Genomic DNA, 17,662 nt, shown 5'->3' with positions numbered 1-17,662 from the left:
AGACCAGTTACAGTTGCAGACCAGTTACCCCTTCATGGCAACAGTATTCCCTGATGGCAGTGGTCTCTTTCAGCAAGATAATGTGCTCTGCCACACCGCAAAAATTGTTCAGGAATGGTTTGAGGAACATGACAAAGAGTTCAAGGTGTTACCTTGGCCTCCAAATTCCCCAGATCTCAATCCAATCGAGCATCTGTGAGATGTGCTGGAAAAACAAATCTGATCCATGGAGGCCCCATCTCACAACTTACAGGACTTAAAGGATCTGCTGCTAATGTTTTGGTGCCAGATACCAGAGGACACCTTCAAAGGTCTTGTGAAGTCCATGCCTTGATGGGTCAGAGCTGTTTTGGCGACACGAGAGGGATCTAAACAATATTAGGCAGGTGGTTTTAATGTTTTTGCTGATCGGTGTATGTGAAGAGGGAACGACCAACCCTGAACCTGGGGGGGGCTAAGAGTACATCTGTTGCTGTTGCCATCTTACAATGCTGTGATTGTAACTATTGCCTAATCCTCTGTGAATAGTACACATGGCCATTTTAAATCTAATTAATGGTTTTAGCAATTTGCATATGAAACTGATTGCTGATTTCATTTGTGACGCAACTGTGCCAGTTTCGGTCGTTATGCAACTGTGCTGTTTATAAGGTTGGGGATACCTGCAGTCAGCTGAGACTGATGAAGTCACTTCGATAGATGAGTGATGAAACGTTTCACCTACTAAACTTTGTGTCCAGATAAACTGATTCAACTTTCTGGGATTTCCCTACCTTGATTACTGAGCATGCATCAAGACAATTTGGCGGAAAGCCCTGAAAGCCCTTAACCTTTCTGGCAGAAAGCCCTGAGGGCAAACTTCTCCTGCATGTGAGTCCAATCAATGAAACATGATCGGAGGTGTGGGTTAGAGCTGCTTTAGACTTGTGAAAAAAAACACTCAAAACATTTTGAGTTTGCTATTCACAAGAAGCAGCTACTTCTTGCTATTCTTGTGAATAGCTGGTTAGCGCTGTCGCCTCACAGCAAGAAGGTCCTGTGTTCGAGCCCCGGGGTAGTCCAACCTTGGTGGGTCGTCCCGGGTCGTCCTTTGTGTGGAGTTTGCATGTTCTCCCTGTGTCTGCGTGGGTTTCTTCTGGGGGCTCCGGTTTCCTCCCACAGTCCAAAGACATGTAGGTCAGGTGAATTGGCCATACTAAATTGTCCCCAGGAATGAATGTGTATGTGTGTGTGTGTGTGTGTACATACACACAGGGTGTTGTGATGCGTCTAGTGCAGCAGTGTGTAGTTGGAGGGAAGGTGCATGTGTTCTTCCAACCCGCTTGTGTCCTTCCTGCCCTTAGCTTGCTGCCGCTGGCTAGCCTTTGTGGCGAATAGGGAAGCATCCTAGCGTGTAACCCTTCCCTTGCCAGTACATAGCCTCTCCTTCACCAAGACTCCTGCCAGGCCTCCCCGTGGCCACACATGGTAACTGGGGTCTTGCGGCCCCAGGCTAACTTGGCAGGGGATCTCGGAGCAGCAGTGGGCCCCAGAGATATGGTGTGCAGGCCCACCCTGGTGGACACGCCCTGGCACCTATCAACCACTGCCCCGCTGCCTTGTGGGTGAGTCTGGAAGACATAAGGCTAAGGGAGCTTACCCCAACAGAAAAGCAAGCTGTGGCGGCACGCTTCGAGGCGGTTTCCGAAAAACTGGATTTCCGGCAGCCCCCTGCAGTTGTGTGGAGGTGCCGGTCGTCTAGGGATCCCCCTTGCCATCGGAACCATCTCCTCTACAATCAAGTCATGTGGCGTTGGGAGAAGCGCACCCCCCATGCCACTTTAAAAACCATCTCTGCGCAGGTACTGCTATCTGAGTCCTCAAAGGACCCACAAATAGAAGAAGATGGTCATCATCGGGCACGATGGACAACCAGCAAGCAAGTGTGTGTGCGCCCTGTGATGGCCTTGCAGCCTGTCCAGGGTGTCTCCCCGCCTGTCGCCCAATGACTGCTAGAATAGGCTCCAGCATCCCTGAGAGCAGGATAAGCAGTTAAGATAATGGTTGGATGGATGGGAGAAGCAGCTACTGATTTGAACAATACCTCGCAAAAAATAGATCTCGGAATACCTGCAATCAGAAATTATTGATTAGCATAAAGTTGGAAAGGTTTATAAAGTAATATCAAAGAGGTTGGACCTTGATCAGTCCACAGTTAGACAAACTCTCTGTAGATGGAGATGGTTTAGTACTGTGGCTACTCTCCCTAGAAATGGGCGCCCAGCCATCATGACTCCAAAGGCACAATGCGGAATGCTCAATGAGGTAATAAAGAACCCTAGTAATAACTACAGGTTTGAAGGAAACATCAGAACTGGTTAACATCTCTGTTCATGAGTCTACCATATGCAATAGATTGAACAGGCATGGTGTCCATGGCAGGGTATCACGGAGGAAGCCACTGCTCTCCAAACAAACAAAAACAAAAAACATCACTGCACACCATGACCCTCCATAATGCTACTGGGAAAATGTTTTATGGACTGATGGAACTAAGATTGAATTGTTTGAGAAGAACCCACAGCACTACGTGTGGCGTAAAAAGGGCACCAACATGAAAAGGGGGGGCGGTGAATTCCCTAGTTTATCAAAGTATCCTACAGGAAATGTCAGGGTGGCTGTCTGCCAGCTGAAGCTCAGTAGAAGTTGGGTGATGCAGCAGAACAATGACCCCAGACATCAAATTAAATCTACCTAAGAATGGCCTCAAAAAAAGGAAAATCTGTCTTTTGGAGTGGCCCGGTCAGAGCCCAGACCTTAACCCAATAGAGGTGCTGTAGAATGACCTCAGGAGAGCCGTTCACAACAGACATCCTCAGGATATGGCTGAGCTGAAGCAGTTCTGTAAGGAAGAATGGCCCACAATTCCAAGAATAAAATATAAAGCCCCGAGGATGTTGGCCAACTTAGTTTAAACTCATTCAACTAAACCAGTTTACAATGTAATGCTTCATCTTGCGTTTTATCTTTAATCGTCGTCCTGTTATGAGTTTTAAGTTTAAATGTTGCTGCTAACAATGCTGGAAAGCAGAAGAGAATTGATGAAGAACATTGTATGGAGGAGAAAATGAGAGAATCTGAGAGAGCGAGAGATAGATAGATAGAGGAGACACTACATACACAAATATATGGATATAGATTGTAGAGTGTATTTAAGCAGTGAGCAGTACCAATGTTTTCCTGGTGCTCTATTCATTAACTACGTCAACATGTCTAATTTCTTCAAATTAGGCATTGCTATTCTCTCCATCAACTCAACACTAATAATAAAGCATAGCTAATTCTGCACAGGGTCAAACCTCATCCGCAATGGCTTGTGACCTTTTTTACCCCAAAATGTGACAAACCAATTTCCACTTCATAATTGCAGGATGCTATAAATACATTATGGAGCGTTATGAATTGTGAGCTCAGCGCTGGAAACAAGTAATAAGGCTTTATCCCTCTCAATGGCGTCCGAGGTGTGTTTGTTTCTCTAATGAAAACTGAAAATTGCAACACATCCGGGCGAAAAAAGACATCCGCTGGTTAAATTGAATCATCACGGCTGAGCCGGTTTGAGATTAATTCTTCGTAAGGAGAAGATCAAAAGCGAGCCACAGTTACAAGGGTGTCGAGGGGAATAAGAGCACTGAGGCTTGTGGGATAATCCCATTAAGAGCGCCACATTTATTCAGACTAAGAATCCAACACAGAGAGAGAGAGAGAGAGGAGATCCAAGCCTGTGCTGTATGCAAAAGTTTGGGGTCTTGAAAGTCAATGCATTCACAAACAAATTTGGTGCACTCAGCATTTTTGAGGGTTGTGACCCCCCCCCCCCAGTACTCTCAGGATGAACCATTTTAACTTTGTTTAAAATCGCTTAAATGTTTTTAGGCAGTGGGCTTTGATAACAAGCGCCGATCAAGCACTACAAAGCCTATTTCAGATTGTGTCTGCGGAACGTATTGGATTAAATAAAATAAGAGAAATACATGCGTCACTGCGTAGCACTGATTGCCAAGGACGTATTTGAGTACATTTGAACATGCACACTTACATAGAAGGACACACAAACATGTGTGTGCTTATTTGTAAGAGAGAGAGGGATTGTGTGCCACTTCAGGTTATAAATCAAAGATGTAGTTTTGGTTATGCCACCGTTGTTTGATCTAAACAGGGACCCTATGTTTCATCTCATATTGGGGGAGGAGGGTGGTGTGTGTGGTTGTCCATGAGTGGGTGTAAATATTTCTGTACGTTTAGGTTTACTGTATGTTTTTACACGCTATTTATGCATCGCTGTCCCCTCTGTTTCCCCTCCGTGCAGAAGGAATCATAATTCATTCACACATCCTCTGCAACAGCAAACTCTTCACTCACTCCAAGTCGCCATGGAGTTAATTTTTTTGCTAAACTGCTAAACCGTTAACTGCTAATCAGGAATCGCAGGAACTCGGAGGTTAAGACAGCACGGGATGTGACCGGAAGGTTTGAATCCTCAGACCTTGACTGGGAATAGAGTTCCTCCAGTCTTATCGGCTCTCCTGGTTTCTACAAGTCGGAGAGCCTCTCAAATCAACATTCAACATGATGTTCCTTGGGCGGTCAAGTGCGTCTATCCAATCAGATTCATGTTAGAAATGCAATTAGGGTCAGTGTTACGTTTAGCATTTCACCCCCCCCTCCCCTTTTTCTCCCCAATTGTATGCGGCCAATTACCCCACTCTTTCGAGCCGTCCCGGTCACTGCTCCACCCCCCTGATCCGGGGAGAGCTGCAGACTACCACATGCCTCCTCCGATACATGTGGAGTTGCCAGCCGCTTCTTTTCACCTGACAGTGAGGCGTTTCGCCAGGGGGACGTAGCCCGTGGGAGGATCACGCTATTCTCCCCAGTTCCTCGTCCCCCCCGAACAGGTGCCCTGACCAACCAGAGGAGATGTTAGTGCAGCAACCAGGACACATACGCACATCCGGCTTCCCACCCACAGACACGGCCAATTGTGTCTGTAGGGATGCCCAGCCAAGTCAGAGATAACATGGGGATTCGATCCGGCGATCCTCATGTTGGTAGGCAACGGAATAGACCGCTACACGGTTAGCATTTCTTACGTGCAGCTGCTGTTAACATGCCCTTGAGCAAGAGGACACTTGTCACCCAGCTGTGTTTGCCAAAATTTGAGTTCTTCATGAGGCGTGTTTTGCTCCTAGGTGTAAATTTGTGTAACTGTGTGGATTGACAGTGGAGTTACTGAAGAAGAGCCTGCTAATCCCCACCCCTTCATTTCCACCGATGTAGACATGATGTTGACATAGTTGTGGCCAGCACAATAATAAAGCAACCACAAAATGGGCATGTACGTAGCCCCGAAGTCCAACAGAGCGAACTTTATCAAGAGTAGTCACAAAAACAGAACCCAGAAAAATGCTTCATCATGCAAGTGAGGTTTATTTTGAAATCACAAAGACAATAGAAAGAATAGCAAAAATGCAAAACCATCCAAACAACTTCCAAAAATATCAAATGAAAAAGAAAAGAAAAGCCAAAGACGGCCAACAATAATTTCAGAGGCAACGGGATGCACAAAAATAAATCTGCAAATAAATATCCAGTGACAAATGTGAACTTAACAAGATATCTAGTACATTAAATGTTTTGCAAAAAAAAGAGAAATATATTTATTGAGGAGAAATGGGGTATTGTCATCGAACATGTTTACAGAGAGCTGGAGCACTCTTTTTACTCGGTCTGTGCAGATATGTGCATGTTTGTGTCTGCATGTGCATGTTCAGGTGTGTGTGCTTTTGTAATGTGCACGCATACACACTTGTGTTGGCAGACAGCTGGCTCTAATCCTTTTCAGTGTAAAGTGTGTGTGTGTGTGTGTGTGTGTGTGTGTGTGTGTGTGTGTGAGTGAGACGGTGATCTCATTCTACAGTGCAGAAGTCATCCAGGCTGTTCTCCCTGGCTTTGGGGAGCTCGCTGCGCTCCAGCAGTCGGTATTGGAAGGAGACACGGTTGATGTAGTTCCCACTGGACACCAACCGTACCACTGAGTTATCACAGCCAAGCTTCATCTGGGCTACAGGGCCATTGGGGGGCGGGGGGGGGGAGAGCACAGATGAAGAGGTCATGCTAGATCTGGTGTCTGGTGTGGGACTTGTGTTTGAACATAAGCACAAGTTCTTCTGGATTATTCAGTGTATCATTAAATCACAGTTATTTCAAATAAGAAACTTTCTAAACACAAGCATACAGTGTAAATAGTGTTGATAAGTGTAGAACAGTACAGTGCACTAAAGTTTTGTAGTATAGTATAGTTTACTATAGTAATTATAGTACAGTATAGTATATTATAGTATAGCGTATTATAGTATATTTTACTATAGTATAGTATAGTAGAGGTTCTATATGTTACTATAGTATAGTGTTTTGTAGTATAGTTTACTATAGTATAGTATAGTAGAGGTTCTATAGGTTACTATAGTAGTGTTTTGTAGTAGTTTACTATAGTATAGTAGAGGTTCTATAGGTTACTATAGTATAGTGTTTTGTAGTATAGTGTAGTTTACTATAGTAATTATAGTACAGTATAGTATATTATAATATAGTGTATTATAGTATATTTTAGTATAGTATAGTAGAGGTTCTACAGGTTACTATAGTATAGTGTTTTATAGTACAGTTTACTATAGTATAGTGTAGTCATTCCATTGGGGTTGGGCGATTGTTTCTGTTTTCGTATCGTCCAATCGTGGATACTCGAGATCACTGATAGTCGATCCGATTGCCAGGAGGCAGCAGCAGTAGGAGGGGATGGGGGGAGTAGAAGTGGGTGAGGGAGTCGAAGTGGTTGGGGGGAGTTAGGTCACAGCACGCCAGTGAAGCACTCCGGTAGTAGTAGTAATAGTAGTATATTTAATTAGTTTTTGTTAAATAAGTTTTCTTTTTAGTATTTCTAAAATTATTGATAATTTAATTTGGATCAAAGGTTGTGGATAATCATTTTGAGCGTGGCTCAGCATCTGATGGAGCTTTTCATCAAGACTTGAAGCGTTTTACAAGCGGTACAGTTACAGTTACATGAATAAACACATAAAAGAGTGTAAACATTTTGTTTAAAATATTCAAACATTAAAAAATATCTATTTAATAGCAATGTCTCCTCAATTCAAACTGCGGCTCCCTTTTAAAAGTCCGTGTGTGTGTGTTGTGCTTGGTGTGACAACATCACAGCATCATGTTCGGTTTAACATCATTATCTTGTCTTTAACATCACAGTCCACATCGTTTCCATCAGGTTAAGTGCTCTTACGGAGTGCAGAGCGAAGTGTTGGTGAGCAGCCATATGGCGAATGGAGACGCGGGCTGTCAGATCCGTGGAAAAGAGACGGCAAACTGGTTCGTAATGAAGGATTTAATATTCACTCGACACTGGCGCTGATTAATGGGGCTCGGCAGGCGGACACGCCGCCTCACCACAAACCTCTCGACATGCACAGTAGGATGCAGATTCTACAGATTATTTTCAGAACATCTTAGTTCCGATAGTAAGTTCGGTAAAATCGCCTTAATATCAGCAAAGGAAAATACAATAATGGCTCACCCCTTCGACCGTCACTATACGAGCCGATCGCCACTCAGCACAAGCCTCCATTCCACCATTCATTGTCTAGACAAATATCTCTACTCATTGAATCCAATTCAGTGTTGCATTAGAGTCTACTGCTGTTGGGTATAAGTAAAACAATATTTGATCTCTCGTTTTGTGCCCCGAGTCATGATTCCTTAAATATATTCCTGAGGTTATTTTTGGAAGAGAAATCCTAATTGATGTAAACACGAAGAGAGTAAATTGTACTGAATTTATATGGCTCTTTTTTTCCAGAGCGCTTCACAATTAATGCCTCGCAAATTCACCCACCCACACACACACACACACTCATACACCGATGGAGGTGTCAGCCATGCAAGGTAACAACCAGCTCATCGAGAGCAGTTAGGGGTTAGGCGTCTTGCTCAGGGATACCTCGACATTTTTACCAGAACCAGCAACGCTTCAGTGAGCAGATGACCTGCTCTACCTCTGAGCTACTGCCGCCCGTACAATAATAACAATAATAAAAAAACTTTGTTTGCATAACACTACAAAGAAGACCTCTAGACTCACCCAGCGCAGAAGGAGAGAAACAAAGGTTAGCTACAGGGAGCATCTTTGAGGTGTCAACCCTGTTACCCCCCAGCAGCTCAACATGGTCCCCCGATCCTGCGCAGTCTGACCACACCTGCCTCTGCAGGGAAGGGCAAAGGTTATGAGACCAGTGTACACATAATCCACTTACATGATGAAGCGCAGTTGTAATACATCATCGCTACAAGTTAGTAGTTCTGCAGGACAGCTGAACCAGTGGACAGCCTACTTTAACAGTGATGGGTTATAAATGGGTCTTGATAGTACTGAAACACTACTGAGAGAGAGACAGGGAGAGAGAGAGCAATACATACATAGTACATGCATACATACATACATGCATTCATCTATGCAGCAACCCATCTATCATCCATCCATCTGTCCGTCATCAATCGATAACTACACAAGTACATCAGAGTCATAATACTTTATTCATCCCCAAGGGGAAATTGGGTACATAAAATGAATTCTACATTAAATCATGCGTACCGACAGACAAGGCGGTCAGAATTGCGAAATCTGCAAAATGATGCATGCACACAGGCATATATGGAAAGATGGGGAGAGAAAGAGGAAAAGAGAGATGGGGGGGGGGTGGCTGTGTCTCTGTCTGACCTGTGGGCTGAGCTCGTTGCTCTTGGCCTGCCCCAGGCTCAGGTCTGTCAGCTGGATCTCTACAGGATAGATGACGGAGAAGCTGCAGTTCCTACGCTGGTGTGGCATCACCATGGTGAAGCTGCCCTCTGGACTCTGGGACATGATGTTACAGGCTGCATACAAATAAACACACAAACACGCACACGTGCACACATGCCCATGCAAAGGTTTGAAATTCTCAGTTTCCCATCACCAGAAAAACTCATTATTGGCACCTCATCTCACAGATTGGACATAATCATGGTATCTGGAGGTATGGGACACAGTTAGGGCTGAGTATTGAAAACCAATTTAAATTCTGATGAGGTAGAAAGAGAATAACGACGGGGAATTGATGAAAAGCGGGCCAGTGTAGGTGGGCACCAACACGGTATCGGAACGCTCCATTTTTGCAATCTTGCCACTTTGTTAGATCCATCGTGACGGGGGAAACCGCTGCTGTGTGCTCCGCATTTCAAAACGGGGCCAAACCAAAGAACTGTCTTTGGAAAAAACAAAACAAAAAATATGAACAATTTTCAACTTATTAGTCAGAAATATAATCCACTATAGCGGCAAGCTTTTCGAACCAGTATTTAAATGGATTATTTGAAATAGAAAATTCGAATTCTTTCTACAATTGCAGGACTCCAAGACGAGGGAAGTATCATATAGGAGTATGTGTAACACCCGGTTTCTAGTACATAGCAACTGTACAACACGGCATAACATGAGCAGTGACAGGTAGAGTCAGGTGGAGGCGTGCCCCCTGTGACACGGCGGACATCAGGGGTCTGCCGATGTAAAGATGTAAAGGAACGGCCTCGTCGCCCCTGCAGCTCAAACACACATCTGTGACTTACGTTTCCATTTTGGGCTTTTAGCTGAAACTCTCAGAGCTCCTTGCAGAGCAGCACCAGACCGGCTTTAATTCCTAAATAAACAGAACAGCAAACAACAGGAGCAAAGGTCGGGCCTTTCAAATCCTCCTGTGACTATTGAGCCATTGTGTAAGGGCTCTCAGAGCATCCGGGTGGCGTGGTGGTCTATTCCGTTGCTTACCAACATGGGGATCGCCAGTTCGAATCCCTGTGTTACCTCCGGCTTGGCCGGGTGTCCCTACTGCGGGTGAGAAGCCGGATGTGGGTGTGTGTCCTGGTCACTGCGCTAGCGCCTCTGGTCAGTCGGGGCGCCTGTTCGGGGGGGGGGGTAGTGTGATCCTCCCATGCCACGCGCTACATCCCCCTGGCGAAACTCCTCAGTCAAGTGAAAAGTGGGTCGGCAGAGGGGGTGGAGCAGCGACAGCTCCGAAGGGTGGGGTAGTCTGCTTTGTGCAAGTGGGAGGTGACTTGATATTGTAGTGAATTCAGGGGGCAATCACAGGAACTGCCGCGGCCGGGACGCGAACCCGTATCGCCCGCACCGCGGGAGACATCGCTAACCGCTCAACTAAAGGGTCAGACCCGTCAGCCAGCGGCCAACGTGTCTACTTATCCATGCACGGTACACTACCCCCCTCCTTTGGGAAGCGCGTCCCCGCACTTGAGCATAGCAGCTCCTTCACGCCTCTGGGCGCATACGCTTCCAATGGCCTTACGGTCTCACCATCCCACTTCTGACACGGTGCGGATGATACGGGTTCGCGTCCTGGCTGCGGCAGTTCCTGTGGTTGCCCTCCGACTTCGCTACGATATGTGCAACTTGAAACTTTGCACCTGTTTGCTGGTGGGTGCAGGTGAAAGTTTGTCGACAATTCTGTGCGTGTCGTTGACATTTATCCACGGTAAATCTTGCAGGCATCGTGAAGAATATGCCACTGTCAACAGCACACGCCAACAAATGGAACCGGTATGACCGCCGCAGTAGAAATCGGAAGTCAGTGGACTACAGCTATGCACAGAGTGGATTGGCCAAAACATTCGATTGGGGAGGAAAAAAAGGGAGGGATGCGGGGTGCAGGAGTTCTCTCTCTTCTTCCCCGTTTCCTTTAGTCTTGGTTAATGCGTGATAAACGAACAGGGTCAACATGTTGACAAATATCCTTGGCAGATTGAAATGTCAATCCTGTCGATTAACACCCCAAGGGAACATAACACACGGTAATTGTACTCTACGGTTCCTGTGGCCATGTTGTGTTGTTTTTGTCATGTCCTGCACTTAAGTTGGACGGACATGTTCTGCCCACTTCTGCAGACCTCAGATGGAAATACTAGACCCCAGTAGAAGCAAACCCCCCCTCAGCCACACACATACACGCCACAGAACACGCTGACATTCAATAGGGATTTTGTACACGGGCCAAGGACCGTGTGTTCTCACATAAGCCCCGCAGTTGAACAAGGGAGAACAAGTGAGACGCAACCACGATACAAAGAGAAAAATAAATATTAGATCGATTCACAACTACACCGGGGAGTGTTATCACTGGAGCAAGTCCTGCAAATGAAAGCCACATCTTGCACTGAGACCTGTATCACACAGCCCAAGCTATAGCTAGCAGCCATCGTCTGAAGGGTGTAAGGAGTAGGGTGTCTCTGCAGGCCGGAGACTCCGGGTGTCTCTGCAGGCCGGAGACTCTGGGTGTCTCTGCAGGCCGGAGACTCTAGGTGTCTCTGCAGGCCGGAGACTCTGGGTAATGGGTAGCTGCGGACAAATATGGCGCAGGAGCCTGAGCGTGTCGGCACCCATCCCAACCCTGAACCCCAACCTTAACCACCCTGAATTAGTTTTTGACGTGGCAGAGGATTGTGAGCCTCTGATTGGTCAAATGAAGTGGCAGTTACCCCGCCCCCCTCAAGGTCTCCGGCCTGCAGAGACACAAACTTGGGTGTGAGGGATACTCACGGAAGGGGTTGTGAAGCTTTTTGATGGTGAGGGTGAAGCCGCTGTCGGGGCCGTGAATGCGGAAGAAGACCATGGCCACGTTCTGAGAGGAGCGGCTAGCGCCTCCGGCTGCGGAGGAGGAGCAGTAGTCGGTGTAGCGCTGATACAAAGGGAGGGGGTGGTCCTGGCTGCTAGGGAACTTCTCTCCCTTCAGGACCCAGCCGTCAAACATCTGGAGGTTCAAAACAGACCGTCACCAGTGGAGGTGGGCAACTCTGAAAGCCACTTCAACTCCCAAACTCCAAAGGGAGCACTAGATTTGCGTCACTTTTTTTCTATTCTGTACACTTCAACGGTCACTATTTCAACTGGCTAACACAGTAATGACTCTATGAAGAAGGGAATACATGAGTGATTCACGTGATAGAGATTTTTATTGGCTTCAAAATAGGGGTTAGCTGTATTGCACAGATTTGAAATAATAATAAAAATAAAATAAAGTAACAGGTAAACTGAATAAAGGCAGGTTTATCCTCCACTTCTTGGTATCCAGCTCATCAAGCCAAAGGCCGTCAGCATCTTAATTCCCTTTCTTGTCGTTCAGTCCATTCTGTAGACATGTAGTAGGAATGCTGCTCGACTCGAGGTGTGAGGCATTACGCTGCTTTAGCAGCTGTTAAACATGATTATCTGTACCAGTCTACAGTCTCCTGCCCTGTGTCCTTATAACCACCGTCCCTGCTGCAACTGTAATCACACGTGACAATTGTTTCGTTTGTCTATTGAATCTTTATCACTTTTATTTATTGTGTCTGAGGTGAGCGGGATGCTGCACGGTGGTGTGGAGCATCTCTCTGCCGGTAACCCAACACCCAGGGGGCAACACGAAGTGTTAGTATCTCCAACCCTTCTCCCTGCCACCCCGTCACAATTCTGTCACCGATACAGGCCCGGGAAGGGAGGGGGGGCTGCCACGTATTTAACTGGGCTGGGCTCCAGACCCAGTGCTCCCTCCTGCCGTCTGCCTTTGCCCTGGTTGGAGCAACCCTGTGCCGGGGCTCCAAGCTGGCACCGGCCCCTCGTAAGTGTGCAAAACAGACCCTGCCCTGCACCAGCTGTGCTAAATGCACCAGAAGAAGAGACGTGTACAGAATGACTGGTTTATCTGCCAGTGTTTTATTATATTCACCTTAATGAAGTCTCCAGCGCTGCACTCAATGCCCACGTCCGACAGCTCGAGACTGATGACCTCACTGGGTTCAGCGATAAGGAAGACGGCACAGGACAGCTGCGGCCGAGACGCCACAAATGTGAACTGGCCCTCCGTGGCCAACATGTCCAGGCATCCTAAAATCACACACACACACACACACACACACACACACACACACACACACACACACACACACAAACCATGTTTTACTGATCCCAAACATCATGCGCTTTTGAGTAACGAGGTTATTGGGATGGACAAGCAGATGGATGGATGAATTAACAGTAGGGTGGATAAATAATATATGTAGGTGATTGTAGGTATATGTTTATTGATTGATTGATTGATTCATTCATTCATTCATTAAAATGCTTAAAATTAACTGGGTACTTATAGACTCACGAGTATTTAGTGTCAACCCTCAACTTGCTCTTTTGTTATTGCATCAGTGCATAACACCACACAACTAACACAACACAACAAAATACAAAGAACAAAACAATATAACACAACGCAACACAACAAAACATACAACATAACACAACATAACACAACACAAGGCAACACAGCAAAACATAAAACAGCAAAATACAAGCAACAAAACACAACACAAAAACAACACAATGAAACACAACACAACATAATGTAACACAACAAAACATAAAACAACACAACACAACATAATATAACACAACACAACAAAACACAAGGCAACACAACACAACAAAACATATAACACAACAAAACAACACACAACGCAACACAACAAAACAACATAACACATCAAAACATACAACATAACACAACAACGCAACACAGCAAAACAACACAATAAAATACAAACAAAACACAACACAAAAACAACACAACATAAGGCAACACAGCATAATGTAACACAACAAAACATAAAACAACATAACACAACATAACAACAAAACACAATGCAAGACAACACAACACAACATAACAACACAACAAAACACAAGGCAACGCAACACAAAACAACATGACAGGACAAAACGCAACACAACAAAACATACCATAACACAACAAAACAACACAACATAACACAACAAAACATAACATAACACAACGTAACATACCATAACATCCATCCATCCATTATCCAAAGCACTTATCCTAACATATTTAACTACACAAAGGTCCTATTCTTGTTCTCTGCCCAGATCTTTTATTCTTCCTCTCGGCAGGCTGCCAAGTGTCCTTAATCTTCACCACCGAGGCTACAGAGTAAAGCTATTGTTTTTTTTTTTTTGCAGGCACACTTACTGAGGGGTCGGCGGAAAATGACATCCCCCGCATCTCTTTTCTGCTGCAAAGTGAGCAGAGCACGCAATCCCTGCGAGGCTTCAGTCTCCTGCACACAAAAAATAAAATAAAATAAAAATAAAATAAATCACCCCAACACGAGAAAACTGCCAATCCTCGCCATGCGTCAACTTCACCTACTGCAACCTGTTCCGCTGCCTCCCATTTTTTAAGACAGGAAAAAAAGGAGACGATATTTCACAGGAGAAGTTGAATCCAGATGAAAGTGAAACAAAAAAGTTCTTACCTGGATGTAGTGGCCGAGTCCGAGTCGGGAGGAGGAGAAAGAGACGAGGAAGAGAAGGAGCTGCGTCCGGTGCACAGACATAGTGCGTCTCTGCGCTTTAACCTGAGTGGAATAACGGCGCCGCCTCCTCCAGACAGCCGCTTTTATACTGGCACCGCAGGCAGGCAGGCAGGCAGGCCAGCACCAGAGGGCTGCTGCTGCCACGGTGTGCCAAAGCTACAGCTGTACCCTCTGGATGCATGCATGCAGCTGAGGCTGAGGAGGTCACTTAGATGAGTGATGAGACCTTTCTCTCAATACACCTTGTGTCCGGATGAGCTGATTCAACTTTCTGGGACTACAGCTGTAATGCATTCACCTGGGGCCGTGCAACCAGCAACTGGCCTTATTCACATATTACATATTATTTACTATTCACCCATATGTTGGCTTTCAACCCAGGAAAACTTGCAGGGGGTGGGTGGGGGGTTAGTGTTAGTGTTAGTGTGTGTTTTTATGTATAAAACAGGCTATATAGTGGGCTTTAACAACGTCATTTCCCTCGTGTTGTTTGTTTTCCAGGGACAATTCAATTGTCAGTCAGCTGTTGTTGTCCATGTCAAAGAGCCCACACACCAAGCCTGATCACATCAAGGACCCATTTATTTCACTGACACTTTACTTACCCATTCTAAACAGCTAATATTTATAAATGAGCACATGCGGTTAGTTTTCTCTACAAGTCCCTCATGGCCATCTTTCTCCTGTCACAGTCGTTATGAGATGCCTGCCTCCATCATCACTCAGGTCAGGTCAGTTCAATTCAATTCAAAATGGCTTTATTGGCTTGACATGTGACATTTTATGTAAATATAGCCAAACCATGCATTCACCATTGGCGGTGCGACCGTGGGGTCAGAGGGGACGACTGCCCCAGGGCCCACGCTCAGTAGGTCCTCACTGCTTTTTACAAAACCATCTCCATCAGCAGCACCAGAACCGAACGAAGTGTCAGCCGCTAAGAGCTACTTAGTTTAGTGCCCGTTCGAGCGTAATCCCCCCCTCCGACCACAATGTGGGTTGCAACGGCAGGTGGCGCTGTTTTTCCGGTCACCAATGGAAGAACGTCTCTGTCTGTCCAAAGGAGTTGAATCAAGTGCAACCGGACTTGGTATATATCCGTGAAGACGTTTCGCCTCTCATCCAAGAGGCTTCCTCAGTTCGTGCCTTTCTGACTAGACCAAGCTAGTCTGACTGGCTGCTGATGAGACTCAGCATTTATCCTCTAGGAGTCGTTGTCAGAGCCATAGATATGCGTGGCTCTTTGTGATCCGATGTTTACCAACGCCTGTCGCTAACAGAGCCATAGATATGAGTGACTCTTTTGTGTACCGATGTTATGGCCGCGCCCGTCGTTATCGGAGCTATTGATTTGCATTTGTTTAGCAGGGACGGTCGTTGGGGGTGTTAGTTTCGACTTCATTATTCAGTGGTCATGAGAGTCGTTGGGGCCGTTAGTGACCGACTGTTGTTCTTGGAGGCTATGCTTCTTGAGTCTCCTGGGTAGAGATGAAAGGACGGCATTGTAAGTGGGAGATAGGTGGTGTCGCAGACCTCCTCCTCTGTTGAGGGATGGTTTTTCCAGTTTCGCATAGATGGCTTCCTTCACCACTCTTTCAAACCATCCATCTTCTCTGTCCAAAATGTGTACGTTGCTGTCCTCGAAGGAGTGTGTCTTCTCCTTTAGGTGTAGATAGACTGCTGAGTCTTGTCCTGAGGAGTTTGGCCTTCTGTGTTGAGCCATCCGTTTGTGTAGTGGTTGTTTGGTTTCTCCTATGTATAGGTCAGTGCAATCCTCATTGCATTGTACAGCATACACCAGATTGCTTTTCCAGGTGTGTGGTACACGGTCTTTGGGATGAACCAGTCTTTGTCGGAGTGTGTTGCTGGGTTTGAAGTATACCGGGATGCGGTGTTTGTTGAAAATTCTCCTGAGTTTCTCGGAGACCCCAGAAACATACGGGATGACTGTGCTATTCCTTCTGTTCCTTTTCTCCTCGTCACTCACCTAGTTGGTCTTTTTGGAACGTGTTGCAGTTTTCACAAAGGTCCAACTGGGGTAGCCGCAGGTTTTTAAAGCTCCCCTCAGGTGTTTGTGTTCTTCTCGTTGGGCCTGAGTGCTGCTGGGCACATTGTCAGCACTGTGTTGCAGAGTTCTGATGACGCTCAGTTTGTGTTCCAGAGGCTGGTGTGAGTCGAAAAGTAGATATTGGTCTGTGTGTGTAGGTTTCCTGTAAACCCCAATGTGGATGTCACAGTCCAAGAAGGGGAACTGTTGTTCTTTACGTCTTCTGTTGTGGATTTTCCTTTATCCTTTAATGGGCTCTTGCCCCAGCAACCTCTGGGGAGAATAATCACTGCACAAATATTGGACCAAACAGAGAATCTTTAATGCAGCTGCAGTTGGAGAGACATAAAGCCACACAGAGGTTCGTCTGTGTGGATATGCCATGCCCCTGAGCTGGAGGTAGTGGTTTTTATAGCACAGTCCGTCGCATCATACCCTGTGTTTCCTGCATTAACTAAGGTGTTGTTTTACAAAGGTATGCAGGAAACCATCTGAGTTAATCATGTTCTGTGACAAAGGTATGCAGGAAAACATCTGAGTTAATCATGTTCTGTGCCTGGTGAGTGTCTGTAAGTCCATTACTCTTATCTTTGCTGTCCCAGTGCCTGGGATGCGGCAAAGGAGAAGCAATCATGATAAGGTGGCTATGTGACCCCATGGGGGCATGCATAAGAAGAATGGGTATGTGTGTCTGTATTGAGTGAGAAGTTTCATACACACAGAAGTGGAAAACTACAGAATACATACAGAGTGCATATGGAGTACATGTTGTACTCCACACTTCCCTTGTGAACTTAATGTTCTTGTCCACTGAGTTGATGTGTTTGGTAAACGCTTGCACCTCTTGTGTTTGGATTTTGACCCATGTGTCATCCACATATCTGAACGAGTGGCTCGGAGGTGTTCCTCTGAAGGAGTTCAGGGCCCTGTGTTCTACCTCTTCCATATATAAGTTGGCCACAATGGGCGATACTGGTGAGCCCATTGCACAGCCGTGTTTCTGTCTGTAAAACTGGCCCCTGAATTGGAAAGGAGGTCTGCGACACCACCTATCTCCCACTTACAACGCCGTCCTTTCATCTCTACCCAGGAGAC

At 46.0% G+C, this 17,662-nt stretch overlaps 1 protein-coding gene across 1 annotated transcript; it reads right to left on the bottom strand.

The window, feature by feature from the left end:
• Positions 1-5,948: 5,948 nt before the first annotated feature.
• On the bottom strand, positions 5,949-14,541 carry crhbp (corticotropin releasing hormone binding protein). Its single transcript, XM_056292648.1, has 7 exons — positions 14,461-14,541; positions 14,175-14,262; positions 12,861-13,018; positions 11,693-11,903; positions 8,828-8,982; positions 8,192-8,312; positions 5,949-6,103 (listed from the first exon to the last, which is right to left on the bottom strand). Exons 1-7 carry the CDS (start codon positions 14,539-14,541, stop codon positions 5,949-5,951), a joined length of 969 nt encoding a protein of 322 aa, XP_056148623.1.
• Between the last annotated feature and the right edge of the window lie 3,121 nt (positions 14,542-17,662).

The sequence above is a fragment of the Lampris incognitus genome, chromosome 1 (assembly GCF_029633865.1).
Source record: "Lampris incognitus isolate fLamInc1 chromosome 1, fLamInc1.hap2, whole genome shotgun sequence".
NCBI classification, from domain to species: domain Eukaryota; kingdom Metazoa; phylum Chordata; class Actinopteri; order Lampriformes; family Lampridae; genus Lampris; species Lampris incognitus.
Note: the sequence above shows the minus strand (reverse complement) of the source record. Positions and strands in the feature narration are given on the sequence as shown.

Coding starts and splice junctions, on each gene's coding strand:
- crhbp (XM_056292648.1), bottom strand. CDS start 14,541: ATGTCTGTGCACCGGACGCAGCTCCTTCTCTTCCTCGTCTCTTTCTCC. Junction 11,904..12,860: donor GCGCTGGAGACTTCATTAAG/GTGAATATAATA, acceptor TTGAACCTCCAG/ATGTTTGACGGCTGGGTCCT. Junction 8,313..8,827: donor GCAACGAGCTCAGCCCACAG/GTCAGACAGAGA, acceptor CCTTCCCTGCAG/AGGCAGGTGTGGTCAGACTG.